General features: G+C 58.9%; 1 protein-coding gene and 1 long non-coding RNA gene across 2 annotated transcripts; both read left to right on the forward strand.

The window, feature by feature from the left end:
- Window positions 1-4,507: 4,507 nt before the first annotated feature.
- On the forward strand, window positions 4,508-5,395 carry PHLDA3 (pleckstrin homology like domain family A member 3). The gene is made up of 2 exons (XM_059831169.1): window positions 4,508-4,859; window positions 5,274-5,395. Exons 1-2 carry the CDS (start codon window positions 4,508-4,510, stop codon window positions 5,393-5,395), a joined length of 474 nt encoding a protein of 157 aa, XP_059687152.1.
- An 8,613-nt stretch (window positions 5,396-14,008) lies between these two features.
- Window positions 14,009-16,495, forward strand: LOC132319720 (uncharacterized). The gene is made up of 2 exons (XR_009484538.1): window positions 14,009-14,055; window positions 16,290-16,495. It is a non-coding gene; the product is annotated as an uncharacterized LOC132319720 (long non-coding RNA).
- Window positions 16,496-16,713: the final 218 nt, after the last annotated feature.

Here is a 16,713-nt window from a genome sequence, read left to right on the forward strand (position 1 = left end):
TTTTAGCAGTACCATGGATCATTAAGCCGTCAGTTTGGCAGCTTCCCAGATTTAATTCATTTTCATCTAAACTCTTTACTTTCTTTCTGTGATTCTCTCGTTTGACCGGTGTGACATACCCACAAGATCAGCCTCACTGCAGCTTACACTTGTGATCTCCACAGGGAATTTAGTTTTGGGGTTTTTTTTAATGTTATAAACTTTGTGGTTGAGTAAATGTGATGGGGAGTGTTTGAGAAGCACAACAGAGGCAGAAATCCTTTCGTGGGGCAGGATTTGGGCTCCTTTATCAACTTAAGCGCTTTCTCCTGTTCATCGCACCCTCGGTTTTTACACGACATTTTGGAAGCTGAGATGGGGAGGATGCTCTTTAAGCATCTCCAAAAATCTTCCTCCCCGGTTTCCCAGCCATGGACCCAAATTCTAGCTGGCCCCATTGCTCTGGGATATGTGGTTGGGGTTTGGTGAGGCAATAGCAGATGGCACTTGGTGTGCGGAGCGGACAGCCCAGGCTCAGGGATGCGGTAGTGGGTCAGGAGCTGTAGCGCAGCGGGCTCAGGTACCACCCTCGGTATGGAGACCGAAACTTGGCTCCCTCGCTTGGCAGAGGCCCTGCTCCCCCGTGGAGGCGTGGGGGTAAGGAAGCTGCTTGCTTTCTCAGTGAGTGTGGGGTGGATGCTGTGCTGCTGCGGCATTTCAAGGGGATGTGCCACAGGCAGGGATTGCGCCCAAGCAACGCTGTTTAGTCAATAAAGCTGGAACAAGTCTTTCTTTAGTCTCTTTTTCCCATAGTTGTAGAGGTTGTGTCAGAGAGAGGGCAAGTGCTGACATATTGCAAGTGTGATGGACTCCATAGAGGCCATTGGCTCCTGGAGACCTGGTCAAAGCTGGGAGAAAATGCTGGGTTTGGGTTTTATGGGGTCACAGAAAGAGGTAGGATGGAAGGGTCCTGCAGAGGTCTCGAGTCCAACCTCCTGCTTAAAGCAGGGCTAGCTCCAAAGGTCAGGTTGATCAGAGTCCCTGCGGTCCAGTCAAGTAGTTTGGAAACTCTCCAAGGATGGAGGTCCCACCACTATGGTTCTCATCACATCGATGCAGCATGCACACAGAGGAGGTTATTTTCCGTATGTGCATCAGAGTTTCCCTTGTGGCACCTGTGCCCGTTGTCTCTTGTCCTTTTGCCATGCACTGCTTGTCTCCCTTCTCCACAACCCTTCTCTAGGTAGTGGAAAACTGAAGTTTGGTCTCCCCGAGCCCTCTCTTCTCCAGGCTGGTGGGTCTCTGCTGAGCTTTCAGCCCCAAAGGTCCCAGGTGACAGCGTGGGCAGCGTCCTGGGACAGGGACCTTGCCCTGAGGGTTTGCAATGGGTGCTGCACGCCTGCTGAGGTTGCACTGTTCTCCCAAGAGCAGCTTGGAGGGTGATAGGGACTGACAGCCACAATGCCGGCATGGGGAGACCAGGACAGGCTTTGCTGGGGCTGCAGATCCAGACAGAGGGCATGAGGTGGGCTGGAGGAGGTGGTGGGCCAAGGCCCAGGGGAGGTGGGGTGGGATTAGAGGTGCTTTGTGGACATCCCCTGCCCAAACTGCAGCGGGACGGCTGCGACCAGCTGCTACCCTCTGCTGGTTACTGCTCCCCGTGCACGGGTCTGGTCAGCCGGACGCGTCTGGACACCGGCACCCAAGTGTTGTCCAACTCCCTTTAGAGGCAGCAGAGCTGCATTGCACCCAGCAGCACCCACCCCTCCCTGCTGCTGGCATGGGGAGCTGCCAACCCTTGGGAAAGGGGCTGTGGGACCCAAACCTGCCTCCGAAGAGACGAACCAGGGGGTGGACGCGTGGCCGAGCATCCTGCAGCCTGGCGGCTGGTGGTGATGGTACCACTCTAAGGGGTCGGACTGGAGCCCTCTGAGCCCCACGGCTGGTGGTGTCAGGGGATCTTGAGGCCGGGAATGCCACACCGCACCGCCCCATCCCGGCCGTGAGCGTTTCGTGGGAATGAGCCAGCCTGGGGCAGGACTTTGCCACACCCGAGCCCTGAGCCCCGGCAGCCCCCATTACCCGCCCGTAAGGGCTCTGTGGATGGGATGTGCGTGGGGACCGCAGGCAGCCCGTGGAGCAAAGCCTTTTGCTTGCTGGCAGCCTGACGCAGTGCATCCTGTTGGATTTGCTGGAGGGCAGGAGCTGCAGCGTTGGCCTCCCGGGCAGCCTCCGGCTCTCTGGGTCTGGGAACAGCCGGCTGGGGAGAGAGGAGCGGAGAAAGACTTTGTCAAAGCTCCTTTGCATCCACGGCTGCAGGAAAAAGACCTTCCCTTGGTGGCTGGAGCCTGGAGAGGCAGTGAGCAGCAGAGCTGGGGCCTCAGGGGCAGGGGTTGGCAGCCCTTGGCTCTCCCAGGGTGGTGAGGAAGGAGATCGGGCTGGCTGGTGAACCAAAAGTGCCCACAGACATCCCAGTTCGCTGGAGCAGAGCCGGGAGCGACAGTCCCGAAACTACTCACTCCCAAATTTCCAGGGCTCAGCATCCCTGGAGCTGAACTTTACCTGCGCGTGGGAAAACAGCCTTGGATGCTTCTTTTGCAGGGGGAACCCACACATCTGCTCTGCTCCTCCCGAAAGTGCTGGGGTGCTCGGGGTGACCTCCGGGGCTGCGCTGGTCCCCCCGGCTGTGCCCAGCCCTGCTCTGCCTTTGGCTGCGGGGGTGGCGAGGGCCGCAGGGGAGCCGGGGCCGCCTGACATCACGAAACCGGGTCTCCTGCGACACCCGGGATCTCTGCCAGCGTGGCAAGGTTGGCCCCGGGGAGCACGAACCAGTTCCTGGCTCCAGCAGCTGCAGCCCTGCCCTCTTAATGAGGGATAATTAGGTGCATCTCATCAGCGCTGCAGACTTGCCCCCCGGCCACGCCGGCTGCAGGCAATGCCCCTGGCAGCAGTCGGGGACAATGGAGGGGCTGGGGCAAGAGGGGCTTGAGCTGGGGGGCACCGGGGGGGGTTGGGGTCTGTGGGGCACAAGCAGGGTGGTTGGGGAGGTGAGCACCGGGGCAGCGGCTGCGTGCCAGGGAGCCGTGGACCGACCTGTGGGCTGCCAGCCCCAGGCAGTGACCGCGGCGCATCCCTGGGGGGATTTTTTCCCTTTCCAGACCTCACCTGGGCAAAGGGACCCGTACCCTCAGCATCTCCGGGGGCACATCCAGCCGCCCAGCAGGCTGTGAGCATCTCCCCCTTTGGCAGCTCATGGCCAGCACGAAGGCCCCAGATGACCCCACCAGCAGCCCGGCACGGCACGGTGAACCCTTCTGTGCCAGGCGCTGGCACAGGAACAGACGAAGCTGTGGTGGCCAGGAACGAGACGGGCTGGAAAGGAGACCGTGTTTTGCTGCAGGGGAGGGTGGACTCAGGTGAGACCGGGCTGTGCTGTGCTGCCCCGGCTCCGCTCCGGGGATGCGTCCTCCCCTGCACAGGTCACACTAGGCTGGGGGATGCTGGTCCTCGCTGTGGGACAGGCTGGGGGCTTCAAATCCCTGTCCCAGGGGATCTGGGGAACAGGAGCTCTGTGTGCTGAGGGCTGGGCCAGCACCCTTGGGCGCAGGGCCGGGTGGGTGGTGGGTGTCAAGGGCTGTCCTCATTCCAGGGCAGCCCTGCACAGCCATGTCAGAGTGGTGACACCAGACATCTCCTGTCTGCATGTGTCCCTCTCCTGGACACCCACCCAGGGGTCCCCACAGCCCCTGCCTGGCTGGTGCTGCACCCACAGCCCCCCGCCCCTGGTGGCACTGCAGCCCATAACCCTCTGTCCTGGCTGGTGCTGAACCCCATAATCCCCTGCCCTGGGTGGCACTGCACCCCATAGCCCCCTGCCCCAGCTGGCACTGCACCCCACAGCCCCCTGTCCCCACCGGCACTGCACCCTATAGCCCTGTGCCAGCTGGCACTGCACCCCCCAACAGCTGGCACTGCACCCCGTGCCCGGGCTGCCGTGCAGAAGTCTCCAAGCCCTGCCCCGGCACTCCTGCCGTGCAGACCCATGCCCACACCCTGCCTGTTCACACGAGGGCCCTGGGGGCAGCGCCTGCCCGCGGGCACCCCGAAAGCGCCTCCCGGGTGAAACGGGGCTGCGCCGGGCCTGGCCGGGCTTCGCCTGGGCGTGAAGGGTGCCTGCGCAGCAGGAGGGGCCAGGCGAGGCGGGGAGGAATGCGAGTGGGAGAGCGGCCGGGCATGTAGCGACAGCTCCTGGGGCGCGCGGTGCCGGGGATCCCACACGCTGCACGGGGCAGGGAGCAGAGCCCCGGCAACAGGGCTGGCGGCCGGCATGGGGCACCCCATAGCTCACCCCCTCTGAGAGCCAGGGAGCGGAGGGCAACGAGTCTCCCGGGGGCAGCACGGCTGCCGTGGGGTTCCTGGCCCCGGGGAGCTCAGCTCCGACGTGGAGGGGCTGGAAATCCCCTGGCAGGTGATGCCTGGCTGCGCCGACACAAGGTGCTGAGGATCCTGGGGGGGTTGAGGAGCCGCTATGACCCCCGAGAAGGTGCTGAGAGAGGGGGTGCTGGAGAAGCGGAGCGGCGGGCTGCTGCAGCTCTGGAAGAAGAAGCGGTGCCTGCTGACGGAGAAGGGGCTGCAGCTCTTCGAGCCCAAGGGCTCGCGGCGCAAGGAGCTGACCTTCGCCCGCATGAAAGCGGTGGAGTGCGTGGAGTGGAAGGAGCGGCACATCTACTTCACGGTGGTGATGGACGACAGCCACGAGATCGACTTCCGCTGTGCCCAGGAGGACCCGGGCTGGAATGCCGAGATCACCATGGGCCTCGTCCGCTTCAAGAACCAGCAGGCCATCCAGGTCGTCCGCGCCCAGCACAGCTGCCGAGCAGGTACCAGATCCCCCGCCGTGCCGTGGGTCAGGGTGCAGGACCCACCGGACGATGAGGTCCCCAGCCGCTGGGTCCCATCTCCGAGTGGTTTGGCTTCCCCATGGGAACCACAGAGGGGGTCCCATGGGTGGGGATGGGTCTGCAGGGTTGTGGTCCCATGTCCCCTCGCACTGGCTGGACTCTGCATTCTACATCGCCCGCTGGGATTCACCTCCCCATATCCCTGGAGAGGGACTTTCTAACGCCCTCCCTCTGTCTGGGGTGGTCCCGAGGGATATGGGGCTCTTTGCCATCTTGCACATGGGATGGCGGTGAGGACCGTGGCTGGCTCTGCTCCCCAGCTCCCCTTGGGGCCAGATCCTGCCCCACGTCCCAGTGCCATCTGGGTGGGTAACAAGCACCTTCTCTCCGCAGTGGTGCAGTTCAACGCAGCCCCGGTGGGACAGCCCACGGACGCGCAGCATCTGAAGAGCAGAATGGAGATGGCCCTCGGCTCGGCAGGCGGTGGGGAGAATGGGATCCCGGCGGGCAAGTGAGGCCACTGCTGTCTGCGGCCTGGGGACAGGGACGGTGGCCCCGGGGAGGCCAGTGCAGGCACTGGCTCCCCCCGTCCCGGGGCAGGACAGAGGCACTGCAGGAGCAAGGCTGGCACAGCTGCAGGGGTCAAGCCACATCCTCTTGGCACAATGGGGTGAAGGACACAGTCAGGGCCACCACCTGGGCTCTGGACATGGCAAGAGGTGACATCCCTGCCGGGGGACCCACCATCCTTCAGCTGACATGGCCAGGACCTTGGTAGACTGGTGGGGACCCCCAGGCCTCTCCTGCGGGACAGGGGATGGGACAGATGAGGTTGAGCCCAAAGGAAGCAGCGCGATAGTGAGCTCTGCCCAAGTGCCAGTGACACTGGGACAGATGGATATGGCCGGGGACATGGCTCCCCCTGAGCCCCCACGTGGAGAAAGGGGCTGGAGAGCTGCTGCTGCAGCAGGGACCTCTCCAGGCGCTGCACCCAGATGGCACAGTGATGCAGCTGGACACTGTCGTGCCCTGGGCTGTCCTCGGGTAAATGGGGGACACTGGGGAAGGCAATGGGGACCCCGACTCCCTGTACCAAAAACGTCCCCAAACAGGACCTTCTGCTGCTTACCCTGGTGTTGCTTTAATTTGTGGGACCCCAAATGGGGTATGGGAGAGCACAAATCCTGCACAGACCTTCGCTGGTTGTTGGCATCCCTCTAAATCTGCCAGCATCCCACAGTCGGGCTCCAAAGCTCCCCACTGCCACCCCAAGCCTCTCCGGTCACCCATCCTGCTGCGCCTGTGTCCCCACGGATTCCCACGGTGGTTTGTGGGCAGGTGACCTGGGAGCAGCGCTGCCTTGCTTTGCAGGCAGGGATGGCAAGCAGGGGAAGGGATGGCTCTGCCTCGACAGGCAGCGCAGACGCCAGCGCCTCGAGCCACCGGGCTCCACAAGCCGGAGCCTGAACCCCAGCCCCACGGCCGGAGGCACTGCAGATCCTCCTGGAGATTGCCCGGCTGCGTGGGAATCGGGGAGTGTGACGCCCCGTCCCCCCGGGCTGCAGCAGCCGGCCCCAGCCTGCACGCCGGCCACCTCCGCCAGACCCTGCCGGGGCCCATGGAGTCCCACCCCGGTGCCAGGGCAGCTCCAGGGTGGCTTTGGGGAGGGACGGTGGCATGGCTGGAGCCTGCTCACCGTGTGGGGCCAGGCTTGTGCTGGCTCTTTCCAAGCAGCCTGGGAATAAGCATTTTGGTGTTTTTCCACCCAAGGCAGCCTGCTTGGCCATTCCTGGTCCTCAGAGCTTCATTTGCTGAGGAACCCCGCTGCTTGTGAGCGGAGACAAGTGGGGGGTCCAAGCTGGGAGGGCGCAGATGAAGCTGGATCCAAACCGGGCACAGGCAGAGCTCTGCACCGTCCCTGTGCCGTGGCAGGGACAGAGGGACCGAAACACGGTGGGCTCCAGGGGTGGTGTGACCTGGTCCCCTGCCCACGGGAAGATGCTCTGGGCACAGAGCCCTGCGTGGACCAGCCCCCCAAACCAGGTTCCTGCACGCATTTTGGGAGGGAATGGGGCTGTCAGTGGTTGGAGGAAGGTGCTGGTGCTCACACAGCAATTCCATGGCAAGGATCTCTGTCCTGGGGTTTCTCGTAAATCCCCAGCTCCCAGAGTCAGGGGATTCAGTGAGGCTCATTCAAAGTCCTGCAATCATCCTGAGCCTGTGCTGTGGCAGCACCCAGGGGTGGGGAGCACCCAGTAAGAGGGATTTTCCAAAGTCTTCTGAATTTCAGGCCAGTTTTGGACTGTCTGACTCCTCATTTTCAGATTTTCTGCTTTCTCACTCACTGTGAATAGACATTTTCTGTTTTCCAAGTGCCAGCAAGGAACTGGGGAAGAAAATGGTCAAGACGGATGTGTGTAAGCGCCAGCCCTGGCCGTGCACACATCCACCATGCACCAAAGGATGAGGCAGCAGAGACGCCACGGTACCCACAAGCTGGGGAGAAATTTAGGCAGCTAATATAGGGAGAGGGACAGAAAGAGCAGGACAAATTGCTGTGTTGGCATTTCAGGTCCAGGCATGGGGAAAGCCAAGGTTTTCCATCCCCATCCTGAGCTCCTTGTCACTCTGCAGACCAACACGCAGCCAGAGCCCCTGCCTGTACCACGTATCCCCCCAGGTTTGGGAGTTTCTCCTGTGCAGACACCCAAATTTGCCAGATCCACCCTCGGCAGGTGGATTCACAGCCTGACCCTGGGAGAAGGGGCCGGGGGGTGAGAGCTGAGCCAGTGGCGTGCGGGTGGGAGGCAGGATGGCTTCACTTGCCACCTGCGAGGGCTGAGTTTTTCATGCAGAGGAGAAGGTCACCCAGAGACTGAAAAGCAAATAAACAGCCGAGAGACTTGGCCAGACAGTGGAGCAGGGACAGGGCTGGCAGCTGGTGCATCCCCCATCACCAGTAATGTGGTGCCAGCATGTTGCTGGCCCGGATGGGGCTCAGCGTTGATGGGTGAAGTTGGGTAAATGGGGTGATTTTACCTCATGGAAAATCTGCGGGCAGGGGCTCAGAGAGCAACCAGGTTTGCAGGGGAAAGCAAGCATGGGGGGAGAAGGGCCCTGGGATCATTGCAGGAGGCCAAGCACTGTGAAAGTATTTTTAGTTGACTATTTGCACAGAGTTAGGGATGCAAGGGAGCTCGGAGGGTGCTTCCAGACAGCCCAAAAAGCCAGGAGAGGACACAAAGGGAGCATTTCTAATGCCCCTGGAGGTGGGGAAACTGAGGCATGGCAGGGGGTTGGTAAGCATGTGGCCTCAGAGCCCCCACCCAACACGCTGGCTCCTGCTGCGAGGAGGGGCTGGCTTCTGGGGACCCCTGTGCCCGGGACACCAAGCAGAGCTGGGGCTGAGTGCTGAGCCCCAAAATGGAGCGAGGGGCCCTGGAGCTGCGAGAGTTCAAAGGCAGGAGCCTGAAAATCCGGCTCTGCTGCTCCCAGCCCCGAGGTGCCCCCGCTCCATTGACCCTCCCCGCGTGCCCCAGCTCTGGGGCTCCTCTGCAGAAGCTGGGTGCTGCCCTGTGCCTCCACCCCTGGGGCCAGGGGCTCTGCCAGCACCCATGGGTGCTGGGGCTGGTACCCTTCGTGCAGCACCGCAAGGGTGAGGTCGGGTGCAGGGGAGGTGGCAGAGGGAGCTTCAGGGTCCTTTTTCCATCTGATGAAATCCCAGCACCCAGCCCTGGCTTTGGGGTCACTTTGGGGCTGGCTGGACCCCTCCCGACAGCCAGCAAAGACAGTGGGGGTCACGCTGTTGAGACGGGGGTTTGTAGCATGATGGTGCGAATGCTTTTTGGAAGGTGAGACCATGTGTACCTCCTCCACCACCGCGTGCCCTGCGGAGAGGCTGGCAGTGCCTTGCTGCTCCTGCGAACATCGGTGTAGTTTGTGGGTGGTTTTTCCTCAGATAAAAATGAAAAGAAAAGAAAAGTCACAGTTGTAGCAAGAAGTATTTTTTTTTTAGCTTTGGGTCAAGTGTCTGGCTTCCTTCAGATGCTCCTAAAGTTATTTCATTGTTGACCATCCTTGATTATAATTCCTAAATCACTGGATTTCGTTTTGGAATCCCAAACCCGCCCCATGCAGTGCCAGGCTGGAGAGCTGCCCCGTGCCCTGCCACGTCTGCACGCCCTGCTCTGGGGGAGCAAACAGCCGGGACATCCACACCACCGCTGCTGTGGGTTTGGCCATCTCCAATAAAGTCCTTTTGAGTTTGAGCGCAGGAAGAAATGCTGCCGTCCGTACCACAGAGTTTGGGATGCTGAGGGGGGGTCCAGGCATGGATTGTTAATTCCCCATGCCCAATGTCCTGATGTTGTGTCTCAGAGAGGGTGTCCCAGGGAGGTGGAGGAGACGGTGGGGGATGAATGTGGTTATGAGCATCACCCAACAGTGGAGCTGGGGCTGCGGGAGCCCGTGGGAGGGAAGGGGCTCACCAGCCCATCTGGCACCGCACGAAGAAACACAAATAGTGGCCAGGCGTTGCTGGAGCTGCAGAGGGCAGCAACGGAGCTGAATACACGCCAGCGCCCGTCTGTCACCCACTGTCCCCGAGCAGGAGTCACCAGGCTGCCCTGGTGATGGAGTGGCTCAGCCCAGCCTTGCAGCAAAAGGGGATGCTGAGACACGTTGAGTGTCTCAGCGACAGATGGCAGGGCCTGGAAATACCCTGAAAATGTCTAAAAAGTGTGTCAGGGTCCCTGCCTGGGCCTGAAATTTTGGATTTTTTGGAATAGTCTTTTTTTTTTTCCCTATGAAATATTTTGCTGCAGGCTGAAAACCAGGCTGGTTTTTAGGATATTTAAACTGACATCGCTGTTGAACCGTGTCAGCCCATTAACACAGACAGAACAGCTAATATCCTCCTCTTTTTTATAACAGTTGACAAGATCAACATTGGGAAGGTTTCATGTGTCACTTGGCAAAACCACAGAAAGCTTCAAGTCTTCAGTGGGTGGCTCAGCTCCATTTTAATAATGTCTTTCCACTATCCCAAAGTAGATAATTCCTCTTTATTTAATAAAGACTTTTCTACGTGCCAATGGCACGAGGCAGGGAGCATGTGCTGGTCGTAAAGAACCTGTTAGCTTTGAGAGATCCCCTCCTCAGCTTTGGCACCTTCTGCAAACATTTCAAGTCTCCCCAAAGCATTCCAGCTGAGAAAAACAACTTGTCCCACAATATTTCTAGAAGTGGAAGGTATTTCTCCCATTTTGTGAAAATTGTCCTAGTTTTGGATCCAGCCCCACAGCCGCTTCCACAGGGATTTACTGCCTGCAGCCGTGCAAAGTGGCAAGAGCGAGTCTCATGCCCATGGATGAAGAGGCTGAACACAGGCACCGTCCCCAGCTGCACCACGTGCAAGATGGTGTCCAGCCAGACAGGGGTTCCCGGAGCAGGAGGCCATGGCTGGAGAAGACAGGGCTCTCCAGCTGCAGGAGCAGCGGTGCTTGCCCTGGGAGCCCAGGACATGGAGCAGCAGATCCCAAATGGATGAGGAGCCTCTGCCCCGCCGGGCAGTGGGAGAGGTGGGTGTCCTGGTGAGGCTGATGCAATGGGGTGACGGTCAGCAGGGCAGAGACCTGAGCTGGGAGAGGTCTCTCAGCCTCATGGGGCATGTTTGGGGTCTGGCCTGGAGCCTCGCTGCTTCCCAGGTCGGGCTGTGATGACCATCCAAAATCTGGTCCACTTCCCATCTCCACAGCTGACCCCACTGCCGGCTTGGCTTCGATGCCTTGGGGCATCACCCAGGTTTGGTAAGACCCACAGATGCAGCAGGCTGAGGAAATCCTTTGCAGGGCTACAAAAAGCATTGATTGTTGGGGAGCATCCCCGGGAGGCTGTCACCCTCTGCTGTCACAAATGGATGGAGCAGTTGGGACCAGCTGGATCCCTTCTGGCAGCTCATGAGGGGTGGGAGCTGCGGGATGCAGGAGAAACACCCAGGCGGGGACGGTTTCATCAGGACAAGTCACACGGACCCTCACGACTTCATTGCAACGCGACACTGCAGTCCTGCAACCTTGCAATCACCTTGCTTGTAGGAGGTGACCTCAATGTCCCCATGTCTCTGAGCTGTTCCACAGAGGGAAGACCTTCTCCCACCCCGTGGTGAGTCTGTGGGGCATCCTCCGTCCCAGCCCGGTGAGAAACCTGAGGCAGCTGGTGGGCTCCTGCCATCTGCCCTGGAATTTGGGGCTGGCTCTGAGTGTGGCAGCTAAGGGGTGGGATGGACTTGTTTGGAGGGTGAGGTCCCGAAGGACAACAGAGACTCAGCTGTTGTTTCTAAGTCTGTCCTGGATGCTTCCCAACCCGTTGTCTTTGTGAATACCATCGGGGTTGAGAAAACGAGGATGGTGCTTGGAAGAGGGCAAGGACAGGATGGGTGGGATGGCTCCAGGGCCTTGAGGAGGGAAAGGGATCCCTCCAGCACCACTGCAAGTCTGCTTCTTCGGGGAAATAGGCTTCACGTGGGGCAACCAAACTGCTCACAGGGGTCAGATACCTTTGAGTTTGGAGGCCCAACATCTTAAGGAGCCAGGAAGTGTTGAGGCCCCAGTGCAGTTCTCCCAGAGCCGGAGGGCAGCCGCGGTGGCCCCTGCCGTGCTTGTGGGGCTGATGCCCAACGATGAGGAAGCACCAACACCCTCCAGGGACTCAGCATGTCGAGAGAGAGAGAGAAGCTGCCCACGTCCATCTAAACATATCCAAGGTTGTCCACTTGTAAGAGACCGAACACAGGTGACCTGTAGGACCCCTGGGACATTTAGGGACAAGCAGGCTTTCTCTGGGGACTTGGACCTGGCTGTGTCTGGTCTCCCCATACAGCTCTCTGGGAATGTTCTGTTGGCATCCATCCCCTCGGTGGCAGCCCATGGGGGAATCCTTCACTTGAATCAGTGGCTCCCAGGAATGGGGGGTATTATTTTGCTTTGCATTTGGCCTCAGCACTGGTCTGTCCTATAGATTTCCAGCCTGTCCCCTTCCTACCTGCCAGCAGCTCAGGGGGGTGCCCACAATCTCAGGTGGTACCTGATAAAACCACCCCTCATCTTGAGGCAGCTCATTGCAGTTTGTGAGCCAGAGATGGAGTCACAAAATGTCCTCATCATGTCAGCTGGAGAGGAGGGATGGGGAGATCCTGGGCTCCTGCCAGTCCTGCTGCTGCCGGCCCCCCATGGCAGCACCAGGGCTTTGAAACCGATGCTGAAGCCCCGGATCAAGGGGTCCCACTACCCCATCCCTCCCCTGCCCTTTCCTCCTCCTCACTCCAGGTCCCAGCAGAGGACGAAACCTGAGACTGGAGCAAACGGCATCTGAAGCAGCCCCTGTCCCTGGGGCAGCGGGAGCTGGTCGGGTCCCTGGGGCATGGCTGCGGGGAATGCAGCGCCTTTGTCACGGGCTAATTTTGGCTCCTCTGTGCTCCGAAAACAATCCCAAGGCAGCTGGGAGGAAAGATGCTGGAGGCATGGCCCTGCGGGGGCTTTTGCCTTATAAAGCTCTAACGGACTGGTATAAAGCCTCCTCCCGGGAGCAGATCTGCTGCGCTGGCACTTGGAGCCGGGGAAGGGGAAACGTCCTTGGAGGGGCCCCCCAGGAGGGTGGGCGCAGGAGGGTTTCTCCTGTGCTTGCTGGGACTTGACTAGGGCAGGTCAAACAAGGATGGGGCTGCCAGTGCCACTGTCACCGTCACCGACCTTGCACCAGCTTGGGGGCTGCTGCATCGCCCCCCACCAGGGCACAGCTCCCCCCTTGGTGTCCAGGCAGGGGGGAAGGAGCCGGGGAAGGCAGCCATGCATCCCTTGCTCTGCAGGACGGGGGGCTGTCTTTGCTCCCCACCATGGGACCTACCCCGCACATGCAGCTGTGTGTCCCTCCACGACCATAATAGCCTCAGGATTAAAATGCCGGGCATTGTCCCTGCTGGGCTGCACGCTGGGAATTGTTTGCTCCTAAACTTGCCCCTAAAAATATCCCAGGGAACAGGTGTCGCCTGCCCCTGCCGTCCTCTGCTGCGCGAAGCCTCCCTCCTCCGGGACACTGGGCAAGGGGCTTTGCGGGGTGCAAGAAGGCAAGACAGCATCTTCTTTGCTGCTTTTCAGGAATTTCATGGGAAAAACATCAGGGCTGAAAGTTGCTTGAGCATCCCAACCCACTGTGCTTTCCTGGGTGAGTCTGAATAGTCCTGCTCCCCAAAGAGGGGACTGTCCCATCCATGGTCCCAGCCGATCATCTGGCCTGATGCTGTAAACCCACCTTTGCTGTTTTACCCCATCACCCCTCAGCAATGTGCCCTGGCCTGGCCTGGGGTGTTTGTGCCGTCCTGCTCTGGCAGCTCTGGCAGCTCCAGGGAGGCCCCTCCCCCAACGCTCCCATGGGGACATCACTCTGCGCTGAGTGTTGCAGAGCGTGTGTGCACCATCACGCGTGGGGGTCAACACCACAACAGCTCTCCAGGCTGCTCACACCCCCCCACCTCCCCTTCAGAGACTTTCTGAAAGTAAAAAAGAAAAGAAAGAAATGAAAAAAAAAGAAAGAAAAAAAAATCAGGAGATTTTCTGCAAAGAAAAAGCACTGCGGTGTTTCGGCTCATGGATTCTGCCTCCTTGCAGACTCAGGGCTTTTCCAGCATCTCTGATGCTGGTTTACATCAGAGAAGAGCAAGGCAGATGTGCCGTCAAGAATACACCCTGTCTGCAAGGGCATTGCCATTGCACCCTGGTCAGTCTGACCCGGTACGTCTGCGTGCTCACATGCAACACGTGTGTGAGTAAGGCATCGGGCAGTGAGTGCCGGTCAAGCTGGGGTGATTCACATGCAAACAGCGCAGGAATTCACCAGATCGCATGGGGGTCACGGGTGCAATAAAACACGGGTGCACTAATGCGCGTGGGCGATCTGTGTGTGTGTTACCCCGTGTTCGAGACGGTGCCCCAGGTGTGTGCAGCATGTCACGGGGCGCCGGGGCTCGCGGCAAACGTGTGGACACAAGAGGGGATTTGTGCTATTTTTACTGACCACTTGCAGGCAGGCTGCGATTTAATACTCCCCTTCCGTTGCTGGCCCCCGGCAGTGTGCGGCTCTCCGGAGGCCAGGCATCACCTCCCTCCTGCACAGCCCCGAGGTAAGGCACTGCCCCGGGGGTCCCCCCACCCGTGACTCCCCAGGTGTGCTAGTGGTGACATGGGCTTGAGCGTGAGACCACCGGTGCTTGCACGTGGCGGCGTGGCAGAGAGGAGCCCCCGGCACGAGAATTTGTCTGAATTTCTCCCCCTATCTGAGGTTGCTCAATTTTCTCTGCTCTTGGAGAGAGGATTGGTGAGACTGCAATGGGGAGAAATACCACTAAAATACCCAGCCTGGCTTTGGAGCTGAGATTTGCTTGATTTTCCCAAAACTGGCAAACAGCACAGTTTTGGGGAGCGTTTGCCTGTGTGTCCTAGCCTGACTGCTCACGGTCACTTGTGTGACCAGGAAGGTGAGGTTTGGGGTTGCGAGCAGCGTGTGCGGGGCATCGCCTTGGCTGGGGCCATGTTCATGGTATGTGTCTGGTCCCCTGGGATGGGGGAGGATGTCAGGATTGACTGGGGGTTATTTCTTTTAAGGATTTCCATGATTTAATGGTTTAATAAGCTTTTTAAGCTTTTCACGGCTGGGGGCAAGCAAACAGTGCAGAATTAGCTTGTCCAGCTCCTCTTGTCCCCATCAGAGAGCAAAGTCTCTTGCAGATGCTCTAGATCAGGCTGGAGCCCAAAAGTCCCTGCACGACGTTGCTGGGGACATCTTACCAGTCCAGCTGAGGCCTGGCTGTCCTCCGGAAAGCCAATTTAGAAATATCTGGCCCTAAAAATTGATTGACCTTGGTAGAGGTCGTCAGCCCGAGGTGTGGTGTGAGTCCCACCTTCTAGGGACGCCGGGCTTTGCTCCAACGGGGAAGGCGGGAGACGCTGGGAGGCTTCGCCCAGCCCTTGGTCACCTCCAGACAGCCAAAGGCTTTTCTGCCTCCCCCGGAATAAATCCGGAGGGGAAGCAGCTGGGACCCAACTTGCTCAGTGCACCGGTGTCAGGCAAGAGGAGCCGCCCTCCCTGTGTGTCCTCTGGGACATTTGTCATAACACCAAAATCCTCCAAAAAGACAGCTCTGGCTGCATCTGACTGATGGGGCGTGTGAGACAAAAAAATTCCTGTTCTTGAGGTTTTTCTTTGTAAATCCAGGGATCTGGCAGGCTCCAGGGGAGATGATTCCTGCTGGGATTACATGGCATTTCCCCCACAATCTCCATTCCTGGCCAGGCAATGGGGGGCACAGGGAAGGGACAGGGACAAGAGGACGGAGCTGGGAGGCGAGCTGCTCCTGAAGGCACACTGAGATTTGCTTGGCACGGGCTCCACACACATCTGGGAGCAGCTGTTTGAGACCAGAAATGTTCCTTTTTCCTTTCTCCCAGCAGGAATCTTTGGGCTTTAAAACAGTTTCCAAATTTAGGGGGATGCAAAGAGATCAAGGCAAAAAAAATCCCAGCTTTGCCATTTCAGTTCTAAGGAAAAGGACTAAACCCACCACTGGAAAATGCTGTTTCGTTTTGAAATATGGCTTCAGTTTGTTACTCCTGGTTGGAAGCAGAAAAAAAATAAATTGATTGGCATTTTCCCACACATTTTTCCATTACTCAGGCTTACGCAGTGCCCCGGCTTCTTGGCAAGGGAGGGAAGTGTTCGAGGCAGTGCCGGGGAAGCTAGCGAGGCAGTGCATTTTGAAGCAGCTGCCAGGGCATAGGTTTACCAAGCAAATTTAAAATATGGACCCGTGAGTATTTTACCAGGGATGCGGCTGCTAAAGGAATCTGCTCAGCCACTTGGCTGTGACTTCTTGTCCCTTGCTCCGTCACTCCCGAGATGGGTTTTGACTCCATCATCCTTGCGGTTGCCCATGGGGAGCTGCGGGACGGGACTCCCCGAGCCCACGCAGTGTGGGGCGCCCCGAGGCACCCCGTTTCTCCTGAGCTTTCCAGCCACACTCACCTCCGTCCCCTCGCCCCGAGCTGGGGTGGGCGATGCAGCTGGCGGGGGAGCAGCTCGGTGCTTGGGAAAACCCCCAAGGAGCAGGAGACCGAGCCCTGCAGGGCCGGCTGGAGGCAGGTTGGAGCTTGCATGAAATAAGGTCTCCTCGGAGCTGGGCGGTTGTCTTGGTGTTTCACAATGGGGTGGCGAGGCTGCGGAGTCGCTTCCCTCCGCCGACAGCACGGGGCAGCACCGAACCTCAGGAGCATCCCGCTGCTACAGCCACTTTCTGGGTTCGGGTGGATATGGGATTTGCTCCTTTGTTTCAGCTTCTTTCCTTTTTTTTTTTTTTTCCAGGCAAACAGCACAACGCCACAATGCCAGAGCCGTAAGTAGCAGGAGCTTCCCTCGGATTTCACTAAATCCTCACCTGGCTGCTGGGCTGTTCGTGCCGGCTGAGCTTGTCCATTTTTGGAGGGGTTCAGCTGGGAGACCGGCCCATGCTCAAGACCTCTGTGCCATTCCCCTTGCGGAAACTATCTTTAAATAAAAATTGTTAGCGATTTCAATGTCCCGATTCAAACCTTGGAGCTTTCCTAGATCCTGAAATAGGGATCCAAGGTGGGCAGCACCACTTGCTTTGCCGTGAGGCTTTTTGTAGCACATCGTACAAATATAACACATTCACCGACATAAACAGAAGGGAGAAACGTCCCTGCAAGGCTTTCACCAAGCAATGACACGGAGATGCCCCAGCCCAGCAAACCTGACCAGGATCCAA

This window comes from Gavia stellata, chromosome 30 (genome assembly GCF_030936135.1).
Source record: "Gavia stellata isolate bGavSte3 chromosome 30, bGavSte3.hap2, whole genome shotgun sequence".
Classification (NCBI taxonomy): Eukaryota; Metazoa; Chordata; class Aves; order Gaviiformes; family Gaviidae; genus Gavia; species Gavia stellata.

Bases quoted from the DNA above. Each gene is read 5' to 3' on its own strand.
- PHLDA3 (XM_059831169.1), top strand. From the start codon at position 4,508: ATGACCCCCGAGAAGGTGCTGAGAGAGGGGGTGCTGGAGAAGCGGAGC. The intron at 4,860-5,273 runs GTACCAGATCCC...TTCTCTCCGCAG, and splicing joins CCAGCACAGCTGCCGAGCAG to TGGTGCAGTTCAACGCAGCC.